The sequence below is a fragment of the Chelmon rostratus genome, chromosome 1 (assembly GCF_017976325.1).
Source record: "Chelmon rostratus isolate fCheRos1 chromosome 1, fCheRos1.pri, whole genome shotgun sequence".
Taxonomy (NCBI): Eukaryota; Metazoa; Chordata; class Actinopteri; order Chaetodontiformes; family Chaetodontidae; genus Chelmon; species Chelmon rostratus.
This window is the reverse complement of record NC_055658.1, coordinates 9,241,920-9,261,346: the sequence shown is the minus strand read 5'-3', so window position 1 is coordinate 9,261,346 and position 19,427 is coordinate 9,241,920. Positions and strand designations below refer to the sequence as shown.

The 19,427-nt window shown below is 43.1% G+C and overlaps 1 protein-coding gene across 1 annotated transcript; it reads right to left on the bottom strand.

The window, feature by feature from the left end:
• Positions 1-1,115: 1,115 nt before the first annotated feature.
• greb1 (growth regulating estrogen receptor binding 1) lies at positions 1,116-18,926 on the bottom strand. The gene is made up of 33 exons (XM_041938312.1): positions 18,773-18,926; positions 18,519-18,626; positions 17,889-18,065; positions 17,353-17,535; positions 15,793-15,906; positions 15,328-15,465; positions 13,689-13,850; positions 13,169-13,291; positions 11,924-12,109; positions 11,584-11,720; positions 10,960-11,236; positions 10,720-10,848; positions 10,435-10,635; positions 9,783-9,980; positions 9,498-9,672; positions 9,132-9,315; positions 8,854-8,990; positions 8,388-8,739; positions 8,171-8,286; positions 7,475-7,680; positions 6,798-7,365; positions 6,097-6,253; positions 5,899-6,001; positions 5,554-5,709; positions 5,242-5,378; positions 4,971-5,132; positions 3,879-4,083; positions 3,576-3,738; positions 3,321-3,439; positions 2,728-2,960; positions 1,984-2,184; positions 1,685-1,823; positions 1,116-1,279 (listed from the first exon to the last, which is right to left on the bottom strand). The coding sequence occupies exons 1-33, from the start codon at positions 18,924-18,926 to the stop codon at positions 1,116-1,118; spliced, it is 5,964 nt and encodes a 1,987-aa protein (XP_041794246.1).
• Between the last annotated feature and the right edge of the window lie 501 nt (positions 18,927-19,427).

Genomic DNA, 19,427 nt, shown 5'->3' with positions numbered 1-19,427 from the left:
AGCGATCATTAAGGGGTATTCAAACAAACACACACGAAAGAAATGTAAAATGTCTGTACATTTATACAGTTAAAGGCATACAAAAGTATACATTGTGAAATGCTGCCAAGACGAAGTGGATCTGCGTTTCTTCAACAGTTACACACAAAATCATCATACTGTCTGTGGAGCATAAAGCATAACAAATGTTCTACGTACAAACAGAATACTACAGACACAGTACAGACACACACACACACGCAGTTAATAAGTACTTTTTTTTTACATACTGCAAATCTGACGACATATATTCAAAATATTTCATTTGTAAAAACAGATATGCAAAACAAACCTCTACCTCTAAATTGGCCAATAAGAATGTTTGTTGCCAAACATCGGCTACCATTGAACACAAATGATTGTGTTTACCCTTTTTTAAAGCTTCTGGTGTTGTGTGCACCTGCAAGGAAGTGTGCAGAACACTGATATTGCAATAAAAACTTGAACACAGCTAAACCTGCAAACGCATTCGAAGATATGCAAAAATACTCGTCGTTGCAATCACTAAGTCTTGTGGATAAAATGCACCGATTTCATTTTTCACCTTCAAATATAGTGTCGATCAAGATACTGTATGCGTTGATCAAGAGGTGGTTTTACAAGATGAATCCATCCACCTTATGATCACCATCATCATCAAGTGAAAGTGATTAATGGAGTGCTGCACAAACCACACTAAATGTAAACAACACCATTTTGTGACCAGAAAAGGCCTCCTGAACAATCCTTAACATTTCCTCAACAATCTTTTGCTAACTGACAGGATAACCACGACTCAATAAAGGCCACATAAAAAACACATTTTGCAAAATGATTTCCTCTTGTTTCCTTGCCGACAACATGTAATTATTTTCAAAGATAACAAACTTTACAGGATGAACGTGTCCGTCTTGATGTTGTTGGCGGCCGAGAACTGGACCTCACCTCCAATTCCTATTGTGTGTGTGTGTGTCCATCCACAATGTTTCCAGTGGGTCTCACAGGTGTGGGTAATATGCATAAGTCTGCTGTCTTTTGCATATCTTGCATCGTCTATTCAGAACCTGTTAGTGTGTAGAAAACACTCTTCTCTTCAGTCATATGTGTTTTCCGGTCAGAAAGAAGAGTGGTCGGTCCTCCTTGGCGTTGGCTGTCTGGAATTCGTCGCTGAGCCTGAACCTCCACTCCTCCTCGAGCTCCAGCCTGCCCACTGTCTGCCTCAAGGAGCTACGATCTGCACTGATGACACACAGAGTCGCACCTACAGGGAGGCAGACAGGAGGGAGAGGGATTGAGACTTTAACTATGACATGGAAATTAAAATGACTTTAGGATGCCATCATCATAAAGACCATTATCAGACTTTTATTAGTACACAGTAGAGATACAGACAGGGAATATGGGTAGATGGAGTGTATGACAAGCAGCAAAAGTGAAACTGAACAGAACTGAACCTGTGACGCTTCAGTTATATCATATGTTTCTTCTTCCCATGCGGTAATATAAAGAAAATGCAACATTTGGCACATTCAGAATGAGATCTAAGAGGTCATGTAACGCTTTCTTGGTCCAACACTGTTTCTAAAAATACATCATTGCCTATGCAGCACCTATAACACACATATCAGCATGTTTTTTCATTGTCTGTATTTGGTCTACTTTGTACCTTTGAGGAAAGAGAACTTCTTAAGGAACCCAGGAGTCACAAAGGAGTCAGCGAAACAGAGGAGAAGGCCGCTGAACAGCAGCCCTGTGGTGCTGATGTTGACGGAGTGAGGTCTGGAACTCACAAAACACACTGTCACCTGCAGGAGGCAAGAAGAGAGTGACTTATATACACTGTACGCTGGACTCCATGTGTATGTGGAGCTATACTACTGTTTAGAGGTTAATAATTTACCACAAACAAAGAGTGTGAGAGCGGATGTGGGTGCGTGCGTGCACGTGTTTGTGTGTGTGGCATACCTCAGGTCCCAGGTTGAGATAACAGTCCACAGACAGGACAGGGTGTGTGTAGTTCTTGGTGCTGAGTGGAAACAGCTTCTGGCTGGTGTGTTGGAGGTATTTTTCCAGGAGGAGCTGAGCTGGTGTAGCCAGGAAAAGGTGCTTGCTGTCTGGGGCACAGACGTACTGCGGGGGCCCCACTGAAGTGGGAACATCTGTCATCTGGAGAAATTTCAAACTTTTATTTAAAAACTTTTGCTACCACAAACCTCTGTGACTGAAATGTCTTTCATTAACTGTTGCACACATACATTTTTATGGTTATTTCGCTGTTTCTCTATCACGATCTATTTTGTGGATACTTGGGTTTGATGAATTGAATGTGGGTGAAAACCACAGAAATCATACAGGTAAACAAGTGTTTTTGGAGCCTAAAGTCAAAACAAGTCAATTTCTTCTTGTGTCACCAACATTTTACTTGGCATGTCATTTTGCAATTTATTTGAAAAATAAAAATAATTGGTTACTTGTTTGTCTTGATTAATGATGATGATGAATAGCCACTGCATTGGCTATTGTTAACTGAATTTTGTTTTTATGGAAAATGTATATTATCGTTTGTTCCTAGCTGCAAAGGTGGTGTAACATGATGTGTAACGAACTATAAAAGTAAAGCAATAATGATTAAATATTCTTCAGATCTCGTTCTTTCTTGTGCTGTGTGAGTACTATGTGGTTGTGTTTTCATGTGTCTTCAGCATCCACCTTGGTCTTGATGATAAACGTCCTGTATCCTCCTATGGCGATCTGCTTCTTCATGACGCTGAAGCTGTTGAACCTGCAGACGAGCAGTCCGGCACTGTGTAGCCTGAGGGTGAAGTCCACGTCGTGACAGGTGAAGCGGTTCTGGTCGTACTGGACATTCTGACTCCGATCCACATTGAGGAGGAGGAAGTCATGAAGGTGACCTCTGGAGAAGGGTTCCCGCTGTTTATAACCTGGAGGAAAGGCAATAAATTGGAACTTCAAATGTATTTTAATTGCACTTAATTCTTTATTAAAAAAATAATGTACATGTTTCTCATTGTAATTCATTAAATGGTTCAAATAACTCAATCAAAATGACTGAAACAGAGAACACAGATTCTGTCAGCCTAAGCTTTGCATTTTGTTAACTTACTTAGTGAAACTTAAAATGTTTCAGTGTTACAGTAAGATGTATGTATGCTGGAATTTGTTATACTACCATATTTTGACCCCTGGGAGGAAAATGTAGTTCCTGTTATTTTGAAAAGTATTTACATGCAGTCAAAATGGTTCTTGATATTTTAAGGCTTCTGACATCATGACCCCCTGACCTTTAAGTCCACGACTGTTCCACTTCCTGATCCCGCAGAGTCCGTAGTGGGCCAGGTCTGGACAGGCCTCCATGTGCTTTAAGACCTGCTTCAGTGACACGGCATGCTCCACGGGACCACTAATGACAGCAAGGAGCAGACAGAAGCTCTGTTAAAACCAACTCAGATAATTATAAAACATATTCTTACTTCTGCTTCAAGGAACAGCTATTATGTCCTACACACTTTTCATATAAATAATGTGTCTGTATGTACTTGTGTGCGTCCAGGTCCACTGCGTTCCACATAACACAAGAGTCATCAGCCAGGATGATGAAGGGCCAGACGTCACCTGCTGGGCCCCCTCCCTCCAAACGCCGACTCCGCTCCAGCTCCAAGTTGTGATATGAAAGCTCTTTAATCAGGAAGTGAGCAGCACCTGCAAGATAATAGGCATCAGTTATCAAAGTGGTGGATTATGAAAAAACTGTTGATATTGACATTTCATCGCTGTATGTGTCCATGTGATTGAGGAAGGAAGGACTCCCTAAATATCTAACAGAGGTAGCAGTGACATACCTATTCCTGCTCCATTGAAGACAGTGGGCAGTACCAGCATGATGTGGTTGGGCCAGTACTTCTTATAAACAGCCATCTCATACTCTTTGACCACCAGGATATGTAGATGTGAGGCTCCATCCATAGCGTGATACAGGTTAAACAGACCGTGCTCATGACGACCGGTGGTTGGGGTGAAGATTGGACTCTTGATGCAGTCTGGGCTCTGGGGAAGTGGAAGAAAATCAGAAAAATCTCTGAGTGTAAATCATGACTAAATAATGACCAAAAAAAGATACCTATATACATTTACATTTCAACACAATCCTATGAACGCAAAAGGGGAGGGGAAAGAGATGAAGCACTGTCATCAATGGCAATACACATTCAACTGTTAATTAAAGAAATACATATTAATTGCAGCTGCAGTCAAAATTTCTCATGAATTGTTGATTTCTAATGAGAGAATCTGTGCCATGACCTGTTGGCTAAACCCCTAAAATAGAGGTCTGCAGCCCCCTGGAGGTCTACAGAGATACAGGATGCAGAAAGTGAGCTTAGGGGAATGATGATGATATGAACAGATGCTTTGTGGCTGGTGTGGTGGTCAGAGGCTGTGGTCAGACTTTTTCAGTGCTTGAATAAATGTACAAAATATCTCCTCAAGAAGAAATCCTCTGTGCGCATCTCTCTCATTAAAATAACTTGGACTCAATGGGTGACAGTAATCCATTCTCACGCAAGGTCAATGTGAGCCATAGTCTGGCCTGTAGCACCACCCAGTGGAGCTAATGGGTGTTACGCTGTGGTCAACCTTGAAAATAAATATAAATACAATATATATAATGTGTTGTGGTACGCTGAGTGTTTGCACCTACGACAGATTAACAAAATGACTGACTCTGACCAGGTTTCAAAATATCAGTGTTCTTTTGCAATGTCAGGAAGGCTTAACGAGTAATTCACATCACCTTCTATCGAACTCAATTTTTTGTTTTTTCTTTCCTAGCATAACCCAGTCCTTGTTCTTCTGCTTTTATTATTTTTCACTCCGTACATCCGCATCTGGAAAAAATTAACTGCTGCAATCTGAGTTCCCTATGAAGGACTTACCCAGTCAGAGGTGAGGGGCAGACGCATGCTCTCCAGCTGGCCTCCTGGTTGGCTGAAGCTGAAGTAGTGCTCCTTAGACTTTGGTATGATGAAGTAGAGCTGGATCTCTTCCCCAAGCAGTAGATGGGTGAAAGTGAAGGCATGCAGCGTTGACTCATACATCTGAACATAAGATTAGAAGAGACTTACATGACAACCTGTGACATTAATATTTCAACAGCACAGTGTGAGGTTCCGTCATCATATTGTGTGTTCGTCATGTTCTGCTGACCTGGTATCTGGGGTTGAAGCCCAAATACTGATGACACTGTTCACAGTGGTGGTAGGTGTTGTAGGCCGCATATTTAGACAGCTTGATCCTAGATGTCCGCCTACGTAGGTAAACATCCTCCTGACGCACGGGGTTTCCTTGGAAAGACAACAGGGGCAAAGACAGATTAGGACACTAGCACAATATAAAGGTGAATTCTGTGGAAAGGCCTGGATTTGTTTTTGTTTTTTTTACAAGCGACAAACATTTAGAGAAGATGAGTGCTCTGTCAATATAGCTGTGGTTGTGCATTAATGTTCTGACTGTGCCTACCCTCAGCACTGGACTTATATCCAGGGCTATAGACAGAGCTGATGTCATCATATTTGGGGTCATGGAGGGTGTAGTCAAAGGGCATCGTCTTCATAATGTCTGGGTTTGGCCAGGAAGCATTGGGTGGGTGGTACTGCACCCCATCCGCCTGGGCACCTAAACACACAACACATTTACAAGTGTATGCATTAGACATGAGTTCACAGCACGGTGAACACTGAAGATTAGGATCTATTGTGGACACAAAAGCAGTGACAAAACAGAAAATAGTTGAGTTGAGTTGAGCCTAGACTGTGTGATTTAAGGCAGTTGAGAAATGGCAGCCACTGATGCACATATACTGACTGTAGTTGATGTCTTCTTCATCATAGATATCCACCTCCATCAGCCTGATCAGCATCCGAGACAGAATACCCAGGAAGTGCAGGTACGCTCCTGTCTTACCCACCTGACCGTTTAAAGAACAAAGAGAAATTAATGTAAAGATACAACACAGTATGAGCTTGAATTTGAATAAAAGAAAGAAATGGAGACAGAAAGTACCTGTGGGGGTCCACTGAGCAGCAGCCTGCGAGGGTGAAAGTTGTCGCTTCGTCCTTCAGCGCGATTGCTGCTGTCCATGTGGTAAGAGCGGGGGACTGTCCACTGGCGATAGTACAGTGACTGCTCTGTACATGTCATCATCTTACTCAGCAAGGGCCTGCACAAAAGATTCGGTTCACTGTTACATTCCTCCTATTGAGATTTACAGGGTTGGAGTCTTTACTGAAAAAAAAACATGATTAACTAATTCACCTGCATGACTTTTCAGTTCTAAACATTAATACCCCCTGAGTCAATCCAGTACAACCTTAACAGTTAGATGATTCTCTCTGGTGGTGTGCTTGAATTAAAGCAAACTATTTCTGACAATTTAGATAGCAAGTTTTCAATGCTTTATCACATTATTTGGACTGCAGGATTGTTTTAAACCTACAGCTGTGAGACCATCAGACCAGTATACTCTGGACATTCTGTGAAAAAAATACCAAATCAGTTAAAAAGATGAGTCTAATCTATTGACAGACAGTGTAGTTTAGTGTACATGTTCAACTAAAGCTAACTTTTCATCGTATTTGCAGTCCATGAAAGTAAATAGCGTTAGTGTCGGCAGGTGGAATAGTGGTTGGTGAATGGTTTATGGGCTTTTGTATCTATAATATCATGCTATATGTAGCGGTGTGTAAAAAGTGTGTTGGCTTTACCTGAAGCTGCTTGCCCATGCGACAGACATGTGTGGCAGGAATGAAGTACATCGTGGAAGCCCGCTGCTGTCACTGGCTGTGATAATGTCGTAGAGGGCACGGGGGAGGAGCACAGAAGGCGGGCGACTCACTCCCCGCGCCCAAGAGCAGCTCAGATGAGGAGAGGAGGCTCGCGGGGACAAGGAGCCGGAGGAGGTGGATTTGGAGTGCTGGCGGCGAGAATGGGTAGGGGGAAGCGTTTGAGTGTGAGGTTGGGAAGTTGTTTGAGACAACGGCTGATTTTGACCCTGAATTTGGGGTTGTGACTGCAGCTGGGAGATTGGCTGGGCCTGGGAATAACTCTGCACTTGAGGTTGGGCTTGGTGGTGTAGTGCAGGTTGAGGATACAGAAAAGATTGAGACGAGGGCTGGGATTGAAGTTGGGTCTGTGATTGCGAGGGGGTCTGTATGGTGTCCATGGTGCCTTTCTGGACATTTGGAGAGGTGGTGCTTTGGGCAGGGAAGGGATCTAAAGCTCCATTGTCTGGGCATGACTGCAGCTGCTGGCTGGATGACAGAGGGGAGTCTCCTGGACATGGAAGGAGGAAAAAAGAAGTCAAGAGAAAAAATAAGCCGAGAAAAAAAGCGTATGAACATTTCCCACATTTTAAAATCAGTTCATGTGCAGCTCATCTCACCGTTCTCCTGGCCCTCCTCCTCCTCGTTGTCAGTACTGCTGAGCTTCTCTGCGTCACTCTCTAACTGGTCACTTCCTGGTCCAGGGTTGTGTGGGGGTCGTGACTCTGCCCTCACGAGATAAGCAGCCAGTCCCAGCTCTTGTTCCAGTGTGGTTCTCTGAAGGTAGGAGCAGCTTATGACTCTAAGATCACAGTACTTCAGGGACCTGTGGGCAGAATGAATTCATTATTAAAGGCAAGACAAGACATGCCAACAGGGTAAACGTTTTAGTGAAAAGGTTTCACCATGAAAATTCCCTCGTTGCTAACTTACATTAACACAGCTTTTTTTTTCTACTAAATATGCACTAATTTGCATCAATGTTCAGAACAGAAATCTGAACTAAAATAAACACCTAAATGTATATTTTTGATCTTTTCTCTCAAAAATCTAAACATGCATGAAAAACTATGTTTCTTCCTGTAGTGTCTCCCATTAAATTTACATTTATTATAGGTTCTGGGGCTTTCCTACAAGAAACTAAGGTGTTACACTTTTGCATCAAACAGTAGAGATTGATAATCTTGATGTTGCTCACATCAAACCTAGTTCCACTCAAAATTAGCACTTGGTGGTGAGACTACAATATATGGGGGTTAGGAACAAAGTTTCAGGTCAAAAGTCAGGGAGCCAGGATCAGGACTCAGTCTTTGTACCTGGGCAGTGATTCTCCCAGTGGTTCAGCTCCCGACAGGATCAGGATGCAGGGAAGGGCCTCCAGCTCCAGGTAGGTCCGAGGAACCCAGTCAGCATCCTGGATCTTCAGCCATGTCTGCAGGACACGAGCACAGAAAACACACAGTTTTCACAGTCAGTCAGCGTCTTCTTTCTCTACTTGTGAGTTCATCTATCCTTAAAATGATTCATCCCCACCTTGATCTGGTCAGTGAAGCTCCGTCCAATGCTCAGAGCTTGGTTTGGATTCCCCAGTATGATCTCAAAGCTCTCCTCCAAACCCAGCTGCCTCCTAACTCTGGACAGCCGTCTGTGGGCCCAAGCTGCCAGAGCCAAAGACGGGATTCGCAGCAGGACCATGTGACCGTGGTGGGCAGGACATTGCTGGGCAGCATTGAGCAGTGATTGTACAATCTCCAGGGTCTCCACGGAGGTGTGTTTGTGGAGATTGTGGGAGCTGCCGATTTTGCCGGATGCAGCCATCAGAGCCACGCAGTAGTGTTGAATCACAACTGTAGTCCGGATCACAGCACTGTGCAGCTTAGGGAACCTGGGAGACAGAGATTGTAAGGTTCTCCTTGCTCTATTTTTTGTGTCGGGCTGCAAGTAATTAAGTTTGTGATGTTAAGTGTGTGTAGATTAAGCATCTCTGCGTTTGTGCTACCTTTCTTCTAGGGCAGAGGCCATGCTTTCAAAAGAGGAGTCATAACGCATCAGAGGCAGGCTGCTCCCTGAACGGGTCGACTCTAAAAGCTCTGACACACCAAAGTACCGCGTCCTCTCGTGGTACAGGTCCACATCCTACACAGACACACAATGTTAAGGGTACGCACACATTCAAGTGCAAACTCCCAGTCAATCATTTGTGTCAATCTCCAGATATGTGCCACTAGTGTGTGTTACATAAACAGAGAGTGTATCACACACAGATTTCTGTCTTACGTTACTGAATGCAGAGGGCCAGTGGATCTCATTGTAGGGGCTGATGCGGGTATACTGTGTCTGCAGCGCGAAGGGGAAGGAGGTGACGTGGAGAATTAGGATGTTTGGAGCATCTCTGACCTGTCGAGAGTTCAGCAGCTGGTCCACCAGACCCAAACCGCTGTCTGAGCTACTGCAGGATGCACTGAACGAGAGAAAGAGACAAAGACTCACAGACAGAGAAAAGACTTTTGATTGCTTTGTTGGTGCTCTTGTTGTTGTTGAGGTTGTAGCCCTGATAGAACAATAACAAGAGAACACAGTAATCATTCTGCATCACTTTTGATCTCTCTCTCATTTTCTCTCTCACAAACACCAAACACACACCTATTAATATCCCAGTGTGCGTGGTCATGGACCAGGATGTAGAGTGTGTAGGAGTTGCAGTGTGCTTCCTGGATGAGGTTGTCAATTCGTGCCTGAGCGCTCTGATCCATCTTGACCACATAACGCTCAGCTTCCCGTTGAGACACACACTCCTGGTCTATAGCTCCAAGGACACCTGAAATACACAGACAAACAGGGTGGTACACTTCAACATAAACACATCGGCATGCTATAGACGAGAGTGAATGAAAAAACTGCTGACAAAGAAAGAGCCATGAAACTAACCAGAGCTCCAGAGATGGAGAACAGTTTGCTGAAATGTGACCTCAGAGGGCGGGACCAGGATGAGGAAGCTGACCCTGTCGAAGGAGCCAAGGTCCAGGTTCTGTGTGCTGGAGTCTGCTATGGCACAAACATGGGACAGCAGCTTTCTGGCCACTGCCAGCTGGATGGGCCGAACCTCACGCCACTCTACGGAGTATTCTGCACATACACAAACACAGATTTATATCATTGCACTCAGTCAAAAGTTATTTTAAAATATAAGGATTGTCCTGGTCTCAACTGTGCATGTTTGCTGTTAAAAGGAGGAAAAAAGAAGGAAAATACATGCAGATGTAATCTTTTCTTTCAATTTTTCTATGTTCCACTTGAAATCAAATGAATCCCAGGGAAGAGTTGCATCAGCAAGCAAATAAAGTATGAAGTAAGGCTAATGCAAATGAGAAGTTTTAAATCCATATGATATTACGTAGAAATGTTAAGCTCAAAAGCATGAAATAGTATGGATTAGCTGTGGGAAAACCCAGTGCAACCTGTACACAACCTCTGGCCGACGAGAACATCATCTCATCCGAACACTAGTTTAAAGGGTGTTTTGACACTGAGGAGAGGCAAGAAAACTCAATTTCACCACTTTAACCTGTCTGTTTCTCACCTGAACAGGTGTCTTTGGGACTTGAAGCTCTCTGGACTAGTACAGGACTGGGTGAATCTTTTGAACCCTGTGTGTGTGAATCCTTTGGACTGTGTGGGGTTTTAAGAGTCCTGTCTTCAGTTGATTCCTGGCTACTGGATAAGGGAGGTGGGTCGTTGCTATCCACAGTGGCACTATCCAGCAGGGAATCCAAATCGCCATCTGAGGAACAGAAAGATGCACATTAATACGCCTGCACTGCACACACAAATGTGCATGTACCAACAGGCAGACAGTCGCATGCACCTTGTCCGAGGGAACTGCAGAAGTGGATGAGTTCTTGGGCAACACCAGTGGACAGCTGGTGGTTGATTTCTTTCAGACCCTCACTGGGAGAGTACATACTCTCTGCCAAGGCACGACATTGGTGTTTACCTGAAACACACACACAAAAATATCCTGAATTAAAATGCTGCTTTATTCTTTTTCTTTAATTCTCAGGGAAACTTAACAATATTCACACAAATATAAAAACACAACTCCCACCTGTAACTACCACACAGGACTGTGTTTCCTGTCCTGGTGCAGTAACGATAATCACGACGTAGTTGGTGTTTTCAAGCCGTCTGTCCATTAACCTGCTGAACGTTTGCTGGATGCCTTGAGCCAAAGATCCGATGTGCTCCCCCAATACCACCACACCTTCTCCGCAGGATGACGCAGCCAACTGGGCGAGCCAAGGAAGCTGGCTGGGGGTCAGGGGTTGTTGGCTCTGGGGAGGTAAGGAGAGATGCTGGGGGAGCCCTGGCAGGGTGGATGGTGTCTGGAGACAGAGTAGAAAATGAGTTGTTCATTTATACTTTTTATCTTTATAGTTTTATTCTGCCCTGATATCAGTACTTGTTTCTGTAATATGCAGCATGTGGAGGACATCATATTAAATTAGACAGGAAGCAGAGCAACACAGTCTGAGGTGTTAAAGGTGGGAATTGAGAGTACTGCATTTCATAAATACTCCTCTCTACTCTAAATATCAAGACCTCCTAAATGTCTGGAACATACATTTTACTTGTAAATGTGTTTGCTTAATCACATTTTCTGTATTTCTTTCTTTCTTTCTCAAACTTAACATCTGTCAATAGGACAGACGCCTCGGACACCCTGTCTCACCTCTATGCCATAGTGCCTCCCATGGGCGACTGGTGTTTGAGGCTGCTGGTACTGTCTGATTTCGCTGAGGTGGGACTCCCTCCATGACCTCATGAAAATCTGCTCCAAGTCCTCTATCAGGGGCACCTGGTCAGGGCCTTGGGTGGAAACACGTGAGAAATGTTTTATGGAATAACTTAAGTTGAACTTGATTCAATAACTGTTATTCGGTCTGCCTCCTAGTGGCCACTGTGAAGCGTAGCAACAATATCATCAAAGATCAATCACTTGCCTCCACTCGCAGTCCAATTGAACCATGTATGATTATAGTCTTTATTCTGGAAGACGGTTTTATACTGACCTAGCTGAACAAGGTAATAGACTGTGAGTAGAATCTGCATCTCAGTTGACAGTGGCTGAATGGGTGATGGTCCATAGTGCTGGTAGACTCTGGGGAGTGTCTGGGAGCTCAGGTAACAACTCTGGAGCAGAGAACTGACGAGCACTTCACTGACATTGCCAGTCAGTTGAGGGAGTGGGCCGTGACCTGTGTCAATGTGAGGTAAATGGATAAAACAGATGAACACAGTGAGGTGTCTGAGAATAACTTGTTTGGGGTTTGGGGCTGTAGCTCATGTGGTCGATTTGGCCATTATCTGTAGGGCTGTTCATTCAGCCAATTCCCTCCTCCTCCTTTCCACATGGCGAAGTGTCCTTGGGCAAGATATTAAACCTCAAAATGCTCCCATTGTATGTGGATGGGATAGTTTTGGAGACAGGAATCTGGCAAATGAATGTAATGTAATGAAGAGATCAAAAAGCACAAAGCTTTAAAGATGGATTGAAAAATGTTGAACACACCCCTAAATTATCTAATGTAACAATTACAATTTATTTTGCTGATCACAGGTGTATTGTATTTGTTTCAGTTACTATGTGAAAGTCTTACACTGCAACAAACCAAAATAGATTTCAGTCAGGTGGTGGGAAAATAAAGTTCTATCTACTTGTAAGGGAGAGAGGGACAGTAGCAGGGATAGGAATATGTGATGGGAGGCACAAAGAGGAGATAAAGTGGAGAAAAAGACAAGAAATAACACGATGGGTGGATGGTGAGGTGAAGCACATAGGTGATGAAGGAAAAAAGAAAGAAAATAAAAGTACATACGCCACATAGAGGAAGTGGGTGAGGGCACAGAAGATGGATAGGAAAAGTGGATGAGTTGACAGGTGATACAAAGGGGTGAAACGGGTGGAGGGGATGGGATGAGAGGAGGGCAAAAAGGCTGAGAAATAGCCTCGGGTGTTGGCTGACCTCTAACCTGTGAGGAGAGGCAAGTTAAAGTGGCCATCTGTTAGGTGGTTACTGCAAACTTCACCTGTTCAACGACTTGAGAAAGGCCAGTACTGACAGCTGAGTGGAAAATGATCACTAAACACCAACTAGTCAATAATAACTTCAACAGACCAGTTAGTCATCTCTGTCACAGGTACATATAATCTAATTTGTAGACTACAACTGCGTGTGCTGTAGGTGTGTATGACTGCTGATGAAAAACAAAGCACTTCTATCATCAGAAATCACTAATATAATTGGCCATCTGACCTTTAAAGATGACCGGTTGCAGTCTGCAGGTGTGCAGCAGCTGATCAGGGATCGTTACAGACAGCCCTGGGGGAGAAAGGGGGGTTAAGGATCCCTGCGATGAACTCAGAGGGGCTGCAGTCTCTGGAGAAAGCACAGACATGAATTTACATTTATTCAAGATTCAAGATTCAAGAGTCTTTATTGTCATTGCACATGTCAATGAAATTTTTATTGCAACTCCCATGTTAGATGGTAAGAAAGATAAGACTAGAAAGAGTGAATAAAATTAAGATAACTACAATAAAATAAAATAAACCAACATGCAATAAAAAAAAAATATTCGTGAAGCAATTAAAAATATATCAGAATGAAAATATACTTAGGCAATAAAATATACTAAACAATAAACAATAAAATATGGCACAATGACACACAGAAACACTGCAGGCAACACACAAGACTGTAATTCATGCACACAGCATTAGCGCTTCTCCTATCATTTTTTCTGTCTATGTATCTCTCCTCTCCTCGTTTTTACCTGATCTGGCTCCATTTGTGATGACAGAGGACACCGATAATGCTGCTACAGCTGATGAAGACGGCGGTGTCTTCACAGTGGTCTCTGGCAGACTGTTGGCAGATGACTCAGGTGACCAGCCCTTGTGCCTCTTTTTTGGAGGTCCAGCATTTGCATGTGGCCCTGCAGGACAGAACATCACAGAGCACGTTATTCTTTAAAGTTTGTAGTTTACACAATTTTTCTGCCGTTCCCTCAGCTAAAGGATCTTGCTGCATAACTTGCTGCTCCCGCTTTAACAGCAGCCATCACAATTACATTCAGTGAGTTGATTTTTTTGCTTTATTCAGTTTCTAAACTTCCACTTTAGAAGTGATTTCCTGTATAGCAGATGAGTCACTTTTCAAATTCTAATGATCAACAAATCCATAAAAAATGCACTAAATGAAGTTGTAGGATGGACTTCAGTTGATACAGTAATGGAAAACAGTAGTATTTTAGTCATACATTAACCTGTCTCATCCTCTTCCTCTGTTGAAATGCAGTAATAGGGAGGCACATAAAAGCTTTGCTTGTTAAAGGGCGCCATGAAAAAAACAACATCGACAGGAAGGAAGCTTTTCATTCAGCGAGAAGGCAGGAAAAAAGATGAGACAGAGAGGGAATTTTACAACCCTGGTTAATAGAGGTGACAGGCAGAGGGAGGGGGTGGGAGAGACGGAAAGACAAAGGACAACCCCCAACACACAATGCAGCTGGCTAGCTTCTGTATAGCAGGGGTGTTATAACGCGTGCGCACACACACACACACACACACACACACAGACACACACACACACACACACACACACACACACACACACACACACACACACAGTGGCTACTGGTGGTGGGAGCTCACCCTTTCAGAGGTGTGAAGAAACCCAGGGGAGGGGCTTAACGACAACAGACACAAACTGACCACGTTTACATGCACTCGAGAGGCCAGATAGGTGAGAAATCAGGTCAAAGCTGGAAGTCAGATGTGCTCCACGTTACATGAGCAGCAATACATTACACAGGCTGCAACAGTTATTTTTAAACTCAAGTTGGTGTTGGTTAGTGAGTTATCTTTACAAACCATTCATTTTGGAATACTAAGGAGCTTATTTTATGATACTTAAAACTGTCTCATTCACAATTTTTTTGTTTATGTGATGGATAATTTAGTCTTGTGTCTTGTGGTAAAATAAGATGTCAATAAGGCTTCTCATTAAATCTTCTCATCAAGGCCAGGAATAATGACTCCACATGCACGTAAATTGCAGCAAATGATTCCTCCTTTCCCTCTCTCAGCAGGTATGTGGGGATGTAGAAATCAAAGTGCACTAAATACAGTTTCTTATGGTTCATACGGTTTATATTTTGGGGGGTATTGTAGCGTAGTAGTACACTTTCAAATACTTATCCCCCAACCTCCCTGAAAACATTAAGTCAAATTCTAACACCTTCATCTTCGAGGTTTTCTCACACTGAAGCAATTGCAATTCAGCATAGCTTGAATTACACAACTAAAACAAATGCGTCAGTCTTTCATTTTACATGTCAAATATACTGTACACATCGTTCTGGATACTAAGTGGACTAAAGGGCTGAAGTCACCAGTGTGCACAGTCTGTACCTGTAGCTGAGGGTCTGCCAGGCCCTGACTGATTCAGAGGTGGCTGGGCGATTGAGGAAACAGCATGGCTGCCATTTGTCAGCGAGTGGGGGATGTCAGCTACTTGTGGCAGACCAATTGGGTCCACATGTGATCCTGCTGTTTACAGACAGATAGAGAAAATGAATTAATAACATTCATAACAGTGACTTATCACGGAAAAGGGAGGCCTGCAATCCCTTCTGTCTCTGTTACAGTTTATTTAAGTGAGCTACTGGTCTCTGTCAACAATAGTCTGCACTGCCGTTAATGTTTAGTGCTCTCATGGACAAACAACAGTCTGTTTGAAAAAGTAAAAAAAGAATGCAAACACATAACCAAGATTTTCAGATTTTCTCTCAGGCATCCTTGGACTTGATATTTGAGTGTGTCCAGATTTCTGTATGTTTGTGGTGTGTTATTTGTTTAGCTTTTGGTGTGTGTTACCTGTGTAGCTGCAATGTGTGTGTGATGGGTGAGTCAGTGGCATATTTGGTGGCTGTTCATCTGATGTCACATGGCTTTCTGAGAGGCTGGACCCCATCTGTCTCATCCTGCCATCTGAAACACACAGAGACACAAAAACTGAGTAATCTGATAGCCAGGAAAACAGACACTTCACAGTAGCTAGGTTATTGCAATAAGTTACTCCATGTCTGAGTGAGCCTGGGGGAACCACATACTATGCTTCACCCTTCCTCCTACTCCATACCCCTCTCATACCAAAGCAAGGGCCCAGGACATGTGCATGTTTTCTTTTTGAGAGGAATGAGTCAAGACAAGTTATCCAAACTATGTCACTGATGGTGACTGCGCATTGATCTAACTCAGGTTTGACACCGACTGACTCTAAAACATCAAAACGCAACAACAAACTAAAAAATTTGGGACGATGTGCCAAACGTAAAGACAAACAAAATGTGATCGTTTGCAAACAAGCTGTGTTTACCAACAACGGTTCCACGAAGTGTTCCCGCGCCCATTAAGAACATCCTTTATACAATCATGCGTTCACAAAGTGGCATTTATTTAGAAAAATCAATGAAGCTGACGAGGTAAAACATCAAATATTTTTGCTCTGTACTGTTTTCAATTGAGTATGTATAAAAAAAGGATCACCAAACTACCACATTCTGCTTTATTTATGTCCCAGCATTTTGGTAACAGGGCTATAGATTACCTGACGGGCAGCATAATTTCTATTTACTGCATCCACAGATAAACCCCAAGCTCTGACTTGTTTTACACTAAACTCTTAAGCTTCACTCTTGTCCTCACAGAAGTGAAGAACCAACAGGAACATTCAGAGAACACAACATCTTAAGTGGCTTAACTGTCACACCATGTTAATTTGGTGGGATACCTCCAGGCTGTGGCCTCTGAGTACACTCTATAGTCTCACCTTTTACCTGTCCTTAAGGCTTTACTACCTGTCCATCTGGTCAGACTCTTGCACTCATAGTTTCCCGATGAATACAAGTCAGATTTTTAGACTTCTGTACAAAAATACAAGATCTAATTTAAAGATATATCCTACAGCATGAATTGTGTTTGTGAACTGCTGAAAGTGCACATTCACACTTCTCACATAAACCATTTTATTCATGTTTTGTTTCACTTATTTCACTTTCATTATACAATCTTTTGCAATGAACACATTTACATTAACTGTTCAGAACAACAACGTTATATTGCAACTTGTGGGAATAACAGTATGATTAAGACCTGACTCTTGCCAGCATGCATGCATGTATGAACGTCTTTCCTTTCAATTAATTCATCCATACAGCCAGAAGGTGGTAATGCTTTTCATTTGCAGTCTCCCTCAGTGCAACACACACCTGATCCACAGTGGTTACCTTCATTAAATAAAGACAACTTTTAAAAACTAGGATACACTTTTCTTTTGCTTTATCACACTAGAATATGACCAAAAACAAGTGTAGCACATTTTAGATCAGAAAATCACTTCAGTTGCCAAATACGACACATGTATGCATCTCTTACCGTGTCCCCTCCAGCAGATGGGCGCTCCTTTGACCAGTATGCCCTGGTTGTTTCGGTACAGATGGTACTTCAAGTGCTTCTGTTTCTTGGGCTGGGTGGTGAGCTTCAGGTTAATGTGGTTGGAGAACTCTGTGAAATAGCGAAAGCCTTTCTCTCCACAGCCCATGCAGTTCCCTGAGAATCCTGGAGGGAGTGCACATGCAGAAAATGTATGATTAGAGCAGGCTGTATTTTATGTATTCCTACAGTCACACACGTAACCATTCGATAATGTCACACATTCTTTGTTATCAACTTTAAAAGAATAGTTCAGCATTAGTTTTAGGAGTATTAACATTTTCTAAAATCGGAGAGAGCCGGGGGTTGTTGTTTCCCTTTGTCATGATGCTAAGCTAGCCTTAGAACGTCCCATCTCCTCTGCAGTTAACACGCATACATGAGATTTTCTGATCTCACTCTTTAAAAACTACCAAATAAAGGTGTTTGCCAAATCAGGAACTTTTTTCCAGTCCCGAGAGTTGAGTCTGCTGCCTCACCCAGCAATGCATTGTGACCCCGTTCGTCCGGCAGGAAGCGGCGGTCCACGGCACACACCAGCAGGTTCTCAGGGAGGGAGGGGGACTTCACCCCGACCAACATGAACCCAGGGGGCACATCCAAGGGATCTGATGCCAGCGAGGACAGACGCAGGTCCCTGCCTGCCTGACAGAAGCCTGTGGGGAGGAGAAGACAACGATGGGATGAGAGTCATTTTCACAAAATCATCTGGGAGCTTTTCTTTGACTTTTAGATTCCTTTGTCTTACTGTAGCATAAATAAAAAGAACAACAATATGAAGTTTACTTGGATATTTTTCTGCTGCTCATTCACTCTTATCTGTTATCATTGAGATTTCTAGTACAGTCAAATTATATTTTCTGCCTACAACTACAACACACAACCAACCAAACTCACAGAACTACAAAACTGATCCTTGCAAATAGTGTGACTACATACCCAACAGAATGCACAACCAACCTCACTCATACCTAACCTTTCATCACTTGCATGATGGTTAGCATGCCTGTTTGAAAACACATCTCCCCTGGTGACGATCCTGTCTGCAGTGCAGATCTGAATAAATGTGCCTCTGGGGGTGTATGTTTAGTGTGTTTATGTGTACAAACCATCTGTGGTGCAGCATCCCTCGGGTGGGGGCTTCATCTGATAGGGTATTGGAGGGCTGTTAGACTCTGAGCCGTCTTCATCATCCTCATCATCATTCTCTGTACGTCCTGTTGGGGACATACACAAAAAAATATACAATTTTATTGGGGAGCAAGAGACAAGCAGACACAGACGCAATAGAAATGTCAGGATTCACAGTGGAGGAAATGAACACTTGTTATCACACCTTCTCCTTTGCATCCATGCAACCCACCGTCATGTGCCAATGGCTGCTCTGTTTCAAGGTACAGCTGTGAGAAGACAGGTCGAGGCACAACAGTGTTCGACCTCAGTGATGCCTCAATGGAGTTATGGAGGACCTCCTCAAAGCGCGTGGTCCGCAGCTGGCCAGCATAGGAGTTCCCCATTGGTGCCCTGCCACAAACACAGTCATTTCATTTTGGATACTCAAAACATGTTTACCATTTACCAAAACCCCATTGTCTTTTGTGTCCGGTTTAATTTTTACTGGACTGAAGGCCATGCTTTGTTGCTTCAATGTGCATTAAATACCGATTTACCAGCCTTCCATTCAGTATTGTATGATTTAGTATTGAAATAGCATCAGCTTCAGCTTGAGAAAGAAACAGGAAAAACTGAATTCACCCCAATAACATCGGATTATCATTTTAGAGGATCAACTATGACAGTAAAAAGGCTCTGTATGTAGTAAAAGGTCTGCTGTTTGCACTTGTTGAAGCACCCTGACAATGAGAATAAATGCACCGCTTAATATTGTCAAGTATGAGCCACTCACACACACACAGACTCATAGAGATATTTATGCACTGATGAACACACTGAAGTACACGAAGAAGTACACTGAAATCTATAAACACATCTACTCACACAGGAACAAACACACAGCC

Coding starts and splice junctions, on each gene's coding strand:
- greb1 (XM_041938312.1), bottom strand. CDS start 18,926: ATGGGGAACTCCTATGCTGGCCAGCTGCGGACCACGCGCTTTGAGGAG. Junction 5,710..5,898: donor TGAAGAAGACATCAACTACA/GTCAGTATATGT, acceptor TTGTGTGTTTAG/GTGCCCAGGCGGATGGGGTG. Junction 4,084..4,970: donor TGCCCCTCACCTCTGACTGG/GTAAGTCCTTCA, acceptor CCACTTCCCCAG/AGCCCAGACTGCATCAAGAG.